General features: G+C 41.0%; 1 protein-coding gene across 2 annotated transcripts in view; it reads right to left on the reverse strand.

Annotated features, from left to right (window-relative positions):
- The window catches only part of Nrxn3 (neurexin 3), a 1,645,001-nt gene that overhangs the window by 1,076,062 nt on the left and 561,370 nt on the right, over positions 1–7,569 (reverse strand). For both annotated transcript variants that reach the window (XM_004624712.2, XM_004624711.2), the window contains one exon: positions 3,696–3,899. In XM_004624712.2, coding sequence (XP_004624769.1) covers positions 3,696–3,899 — 204 coding nt within the window. The remainder of the gene's footprint in view (positions 1–3,695; positions 3,900–7,569) is intronic.

The raw sequence follows: 7,569 nt of genomic DNA on the forward strand, positions 1-7,569 counted from the left end.
AAAGAAAGAAAGAAAGAAAGAAAGAAAGAAAGAAAGAAAGAAAGAAAGAAAGAAAGAAAGAAAACCACTTGAGATTTGACATAGTAGTTGAGGGGTGTGTGTGTGTGTGTGTGTGTGTGCGCGCGCGCGCATGTGTGTGTACTATCAGTTTTATTTAGTTTTTCATTTTATTTCAATAAAAAAGGAGAAATGACAGTTTTCCATGTTAGTAGGTTTTGGGGTGAGTACAAGAGATATAAATATCCCTAAATAGTGTACACCGGCAGTAATGCATACACATAGCCATCAAGTGGAGAGAGACAAGATCCGCAGAACTCGAATGCAATGAACCACACCACACAACTGCCTCAGAGTTTCCACGAGGAAAGAGGTGACCCCAGTGCTCTGCTGAGGATCCTGCAGTCTCAGCCCTGATTAACTGGCTTTTCTGAAGTGTGGCTCAGTGCAAGCTAAGCATGAAGGAAAAAGAGATTCCCTCTATGCATGTTTCAAAGTAGCTATCATGAAAACAATTTGAAATCATTAAGACCTGCAGATCACTGATCCACAGATTTGTCTGTACAGGTAACAGGCAATCCAGGAAGATCTAGCAGTTTAAAGACATGCATTCCAGTCCTGTCTTTGCTACATCTAATAAAAGCCTTCAATCAAGGCTTTGCAGTCTTTTGTTCTACATTTGAAAAAAAAAACAAAAAGCATCGAAACACTTTCATTTGCCATAGAAAACTGTTATGGGATTAAAGTAACAGTCTTTTAAATCTTTAGAGGAACTGTAATAAAATATTATTCTATGTTTTAGCACTCAGGGAGCAAAATATGGATGATCAATAGGTGAACTGGCAACTTTTAAAAACACGCTGCATGATGCCAGATGTTTCTCACACCTGCTCCAGGACTTCTCTCGACATTTAACACGTAGGTTATATTGGAGAGACACATACTTGGCTTTTCTATCATGAGCTTATATGTGTCAACACCATCAAATAAATTCAACTGTCATTGTTATTGTGCGCTATTAAAAAAATACAACTTAAATGAAGTAAAAAAATAATCAAAGTGACCATTTGAAGTTCGGGGGGAATACTTTTGAATATAAACTGCTCGGAAATGTTTCCTCCTATCACAAAAACAAAAGGCAATATGAATTTTTGGCAAAGAGAAAGAATTTCTAAAAGGATCCATTTAGGACCAGGTGGGAGAAAGATTTCAATGAGGCATGAATGTGAGGAGCTCCACATATATAAGCACAAGGATTTTAAATCCAGTTTTCATGTCAGGTTTGAAAAAAATTAAACTCAAATTGGTAATTGTGATGAACAGTGCCCTTTAGGGGGGAAAAAAAAACAACTATTACTATTGAAGTGGCACGGTCCTCACTAAAGAGGGGCAAACTATTTTGTGCAAGATAGTTCAGTATAGGAGGAGTTAGACTGATGGTGTGCCAAAAGGCAAAGAGAAAAAAAAAATAGTGCCTATGAAAAGAATATTTCCAGATTTTAGCTACAGTTTGAAATAGAAGAAGTTTGTTTCTAGGAACACACATGGGATCTATGACTAACTTGGGTGTTTGTGAGTGTATGTGAGAAGAAAGAAAGGAGAGGAGGGAGTGAAAGAGGGACAGAGGAGAGGGGAGAGAAAGAGAGGAGAGAAAGAAACAGAGAAGAAAAGAGAAGAGAGACCATACAATCTCTTTCTTTGCTGTTTGTCTCTTGTCATCCTCCATTCTTCCTGAAGCTTTTCCTTCTAAAATGTGAGAACAGCCACAGTTGACTTTCTGATCTTTAAATATCAACATATAATATGGAAAAGCAGGTGATCTCTTTCTACACACAGTGTGCGTGTCTCCAGAGTCCCATGAGGCTTAATCAGCTCATGTGTCTGTCTCTCTTTTACTTTAAAGTAGGCACAACAATAAAGATTATATTCATCTTCTTTCTTCTATGAGTAACGTGGGGTTGGGGGTTGTGTCTGGATTTTGGTTTTATGTTTTTGGCTCTGCTTTTGTTTTGTAATCCTTCTGTTGCTTTCCAGAGACATAGGCACTCAGCTACTGTTTTTGAGCTTGGATCATGCACACCTACTGCCAGTTAACTCAAATGGGAAGGGTGCAGGGAGGGTGGGGTGGTGGGGCAGGGGAAGCCCATCCCTGTCGGCTGCTCAGTACTCTCTGTTCTCAAGGCTGTTTGCTATGCGGGCCGCAGGCTTTGGGCCTTTGAAGGGTTGAATACCATCTTTTGATTTACCATGGTCGATGTAGGGAGGATTGTAAACTCAAAAACACACCAAAAAATACACGAAAAGAAAATAACCAAACACACACATATACAAACAAAAGAAAACAAAGAGTCACACTAACAACAGAAACCAAATGAAATTGGACAAGAGAAAGGGCACCATGTGGTAAAGGCTGCAAACTGGAAGGAAATAAAAAGGCATAACTAAATAAGTCACTGCTCAAAACAGTCCTCTGTGTCCTACGGATTTTAGAATTGTAGTGTAGGCATTTTGCAAGTGTGACCAGTTGACCAGGAAGCAGATAAGCCTGGTATGGACTCAAAATCCTGCCTTTCCACCCTCTGGGGCTTTTTATGGTCTCAGATCTGGTACATTTGTCTACCAGGTCTCTTCTGCATATTCTACCTATCTAAATAAATCCATGAGCTTAGAGTGTTTGGAATCAGCTCTGTTGCTAATCCTGTCAGCACTGGGCACTGACTTTCCGCTGAGTGGAAAAAGCAGAGATAACAATTGTTTATTTCTTCCAAAAATCAAGAGGCCTTCATTCTCCATAGAAAATCTGATAGAATCCCAGGAAACAGAGTTGGTGGCAGGAGAGGGTGCTAGGCCACAGGAGGAGAATTTCCAAAGTAATCATTTTAGGTAACTGCAGTGAAAAAGCAGATCCTGTCCCAAGAAAGTGACAAATTGAAAGTGATCATGATTTTCAAGTGTAAATATAAGCATACATATTATATGAGGCGTACAGTGACTGCTAATGCTGTGACCCAACAGCTGTCACAGAAAGGGCTGTGGAGAGGTAGTTGGACACCTCAGGAAGGAAAAAGGAACATTTCAGGAGGCAAACTGTCCTCCCATAAGTCAAGGACTCTACAGGAAATTATTTTTCTAGTGAAACAACAGAAACAATCTGATGTATCGTCCCATGAGGAGAATGCATAAAGGGATCCCAGTGTCCCCAGGACCACCAGAATTCCCTACCAGAATGGTCACGGTAGAGCTGGACAGTGCCCACCTCATCCTACTCATGTGGCTTGGTTCTCACCTCCCCGCTCCCACTTTGCCTCGTCTCCTGACTCATTGTCACCCTCATTATTGACTGTTTTGAGCGGCGACTGAGGAGTTGGAGTAATGGAAATATGATTGATCAAAAGATGGGCCAAAGTAGCGTGTTTTACACAAAGCTAAACGATTTCAAAAAAACGAAGAAAGGAAACTTAGAAAACAAATAATCTAGTAAAGAAACCACCACTGTCAGAACTCAGAAATTGACATCAAAACCTCATGCAGAAACAAGGAGAAGATTTTTGTTGCTGTTGGGTTTTATCCTTGGTCTATTAAACAAGAGGTGAGCAGCTAACTTTCAAAAAACAAAGAATTCAGTCAAACCAATGAAAATCAGAAACAAAAGGGAAGACAAGCCCAAACAGAATGGCATAGGGTCCTGCACACGATACCTAAGTTAACCATGAGCTTGACACGCCCCCCGTCCAGCTCCAGTCGCAGTGTGTCCGCAGAGTCCCTGGAGGTAGTAGCCACCAGGAGCCCGTAGGCTCGCTGGGACATGAAGCGGAAGGACACATCCTCTGCCTCGGTGTGCATGACCATGGGCATGACGATCTTCATGTACATGCTGCCGTCATAGCTCAGGATGGATGCCTCTGCCAAAAGAGAAGGGAGGAAGCAGTCAGGATAAAGAATGCTCAAGTTTCAAACAGCCCTGTGCTGATGCCCTGCTGGCACTGCTTTACAGTTGTGCTACCTTGGGCTGACCAACTAAACCATGAGGCCCTACTTCCTCATTTTCAAAGGTCATATTGCCCTAGATTGCTCACAGACCTGTCAAGGACACCAAATTAAAAAATGGATAGGAAAGTATTTTGCAAAAGTAAACATGAATGCCAGCCACCCCATTTTTTTGGTTGGTTTGTTTGGTATAGGGAGTTGAACTCAGGACCTTAAGCTTTTCAGGAAAATGCTGTGCCAGTGAACTATATCCCTGTCCCAAAAGGTTTGCTTATTGATTGATTGATTGATTGGTTGGTTGGTTGGTAAGGTCTCACTCTGCAATTCAGGCTGGCCTTGAACTCACTATGCAGGCCTTAAACTCACATTGACCCTCCTGCCTCAGTCTTCTGAGTGCCGGAATTACAAGCATGTGCCATCATGCCCAGCCCACCCCCAAATATTAATTGCAATTCTGTATGCTATAAATAAAACAAACATGCTGAAAACAAAATTTAGAATCACTGTACTCCAAAGTATTTTCATGAAAAGTAGGACAGTAATGGTGTATAACCACTGGAATCAACAAAAATATTTTCCATAGAGCTGGAAGGAACAGTTTGCAGGATCCAGATGGTGCCCACTAGGTCCTCGTGACCAGGCACTGTGAAAGGTGCTCCAACCATTCATAGATGGATCAAGCCAGAATTAGACCAACAACACAAAGCTAGTGGAATTCTTGGAACTCATTGTACTTCTACTAAAATGGAGCTTCTATAAGAAAGGAAAAAAAACCTTGTATTTGATATATTCTTCAGTCCAAACACTTTGTTTAGGAGACCCCAACCCTCAGCCCCCTTCGGTTATCTCAGTGTTATCACATGAAGCAGTTAATGAGATTTTCAAACAAGGAAGCCAAGGTTCATAGAGGAGGAGGTTATCATCTCAAACTCATCCGGCCCTGATTGTGACCCATCATACCTCATGCAAAACCCAAGAGCAGTTTTGCACCACCATCGTACTCAATGTATATGCTTGCTTAATCACCCATTTGGCAAATATCTTCAGAGAACACATGAAGAAAATAGGCCATGAAGCCAACCTGTCACTGGGATAGTATTTGGTACTGAGTCCAATCCTTGCTAAGTATTTGTTGTTGACAAATAATTGCTACTTGTGCTATGAGCATAGGTAAAACAGACAGTTTCTATTCTGAAAGGAGACTTAGCATATGAATTTATCAGAATGTACAAGTGACTACAAATATGGGCAAGGCCTGAAACTATTGGCATTCAGAGGAGAGGGGCCATGGGATACAGGGGAACAAAGCAGAGAAGGAGTGAGCACTTGAGGGTGGGTGGGATTTGAAAAGGACAGCATCAGATTTAACATGTAGATTAGATGCATCTTTGTCACATAAAAGAAGAGAGACTTTCAGATAAGAATTGAAGAGGAACATAAAACATTTGCTCTGGGAGCTACAGTTGACCTTCTCTATTCACGAATCCATATCCATGAATTCAACCAACCATGGATTTAAAATATTTTTTAAAATATGACCTTCACTGAACATATACAGATTGCTTTCTTCTCATTATTTCCTAAACAACATAATTAAATGGCTATTTACATAGTGCGCACAGAATATGTGGTACTATAAGTGATCTAGAGATGATCTAAAGTACACAGAAACATATTGGAAGTTATGTCCAAACCCTACATCATTTATATAATAGATCTCAGTGCTTATGGATGTTGGTATGCAGGATGTCCATGCTTTTCACCGAAGTTGCATAAAGTTGGTGTGACACTTGAATAAAATCAATGGACTTTGGTGGATCATAGGAGGGTGAGTAGTTAAGACATCTTTCTCCCTTTCTCTCTCTCTTTCTCCCCTTCTCCCCTTCTCCCCTTCTCCCTCCCTCCCTCCTCTCATCTCTCTCTCCCTCTCCCTCTCCCTCTCCCCCCCCCACCTTGCAGTACCAGGGATTGAACTCAGGACCTTACACTTGCCAGAAAGTTACTTAAGCCACTAAGCTAAGTAACTTGGCAGTTGAGACTTTTCAGAAGATATTGTGAAACATTAGTTTGCTGCTGTGCATCTGGCACACTTGTAGATGCTAAGGATGTAACAGTGAAGAAAAGAGAAAATAGATAAAGGTCCCTGCTTTAATGTACAGAAAGAATCAGGACAGGCAGACACAAGGGACCAGCTGACTGCACCCTCACTCTATGTGTGCAGTTCACAAAAGGTCTCCGAGATGGGTTTAACAAAAAACACTTATTTAGATTACTGGAAATCAATCACCCCTTATGTAAAACTCATGCCATGCTGAACATTACAATTTCCAAACTATAAGAACATCACAGATAAAAGTGAGACATGTGCTGTCTATATCACAATAAAAGGCATAGTGTAACAGCAAGTGGCCCCAGCCAGAATACTTCAGTTTTTTACTTATCCAGGTAATGATTCCTGTTCCAGTTCTGGTTGCTCCTGTCCCTTAGAAACAGCTGCTCACTGTTACAGACATTGTAGCAACCAATCCCCACCTTGCCAGCCATTCTGCGTCTGTACTTCATGCTTGCTTATCTAATATAAGCTCTAGACCACCAGGGATCAGAGCCTGAAAGCCTGGGAATGATGCCCATCAGTGCCCATTAACATAAACAAATATGTCTCTGTACCCTGGGTGTCATTGTGGTGTTTTTGCTTAACACTGCAATATTGTGAAGACCTGTTCTTAGATGAGAAATACAATCTAAAATTAACCCATGCTCCAGATGTAAAAGGAATGATTTTATCTCCTAGAAGAGCAGACTGAAAAGAAAATCAGAAGTAGTAGCTAAAAATGCATTGAGCGCTTACTGTTTTCTTGGTACTTTCTAGAACTTTCTATGAATTAAAAAGGCACGTAAACTTCAAGAAAGCCATGAAGAAAGACACCATTGTTACATTTTAAATACCAGGTGACACATCCAGCAAATGGAAGAATTGGGGGCTGAATCTAGTCTGAGTCTTGTAACTGTGTGTTCAACCATCTGCCAAATTGTCATGGGGCTAGAGTAGGAACACATTTGTATTTTTGGTTTTTTAAAATTTTTCTTCGTGTTTCTTTTTCTGTGGTATCGGGGATGGAACCTCAGGGCCTTTGCACTGAACTACATTTCTAGTCCTCCCTCTCCCCTGCCTTTGAGAAAGGTGCTCATTAAACTCCTACGATTGCTATGTCTGGGCTTCAACTTGCAATTGGCCTGCCTCAGCCTCTCATTTTGCTGGGATTGTGGGTCTGTACCACCAGAATTGAAGCATAAGAGAACATTTATAATGCTTGATGTTATGTTATGCCTAAGATGTTTGATATTCAGTCAGATAGAGAGGTTAAACCCAACTGCACAGGTTGTAGGGTAATAATAAGCTTCTCTTCTGAAGGGTTAACAATCTAAGTTTGCAGACCAAAAAATAGAAAAATAGAAGGGCTACAAGGATGGCCAACATTTGACCCTAGCCTTTCAAGGTCAGTGAAGACTCAGGACATAGGAGAACCCATACCATAATGTCATGTAACTCAGTTGTGTCCCACATTATCTGATCAAGGAGATTAT

This window comes from Octodon degus, unplaced genomic scaffold (assembly GCF_000260255.1).
Source record: "Octodon degus isolate 3935 unplaced genomic scaffold, OctDeg1.0 scaffold00007, whole genome shotgun sequence".
NCBI classification, from domain to species: domain Eukaryota; kingdom Metazoa; phylum Chordata; class Mammalia; order Rodentia; family Octodontidae; genus Octodon; species Octodon degus.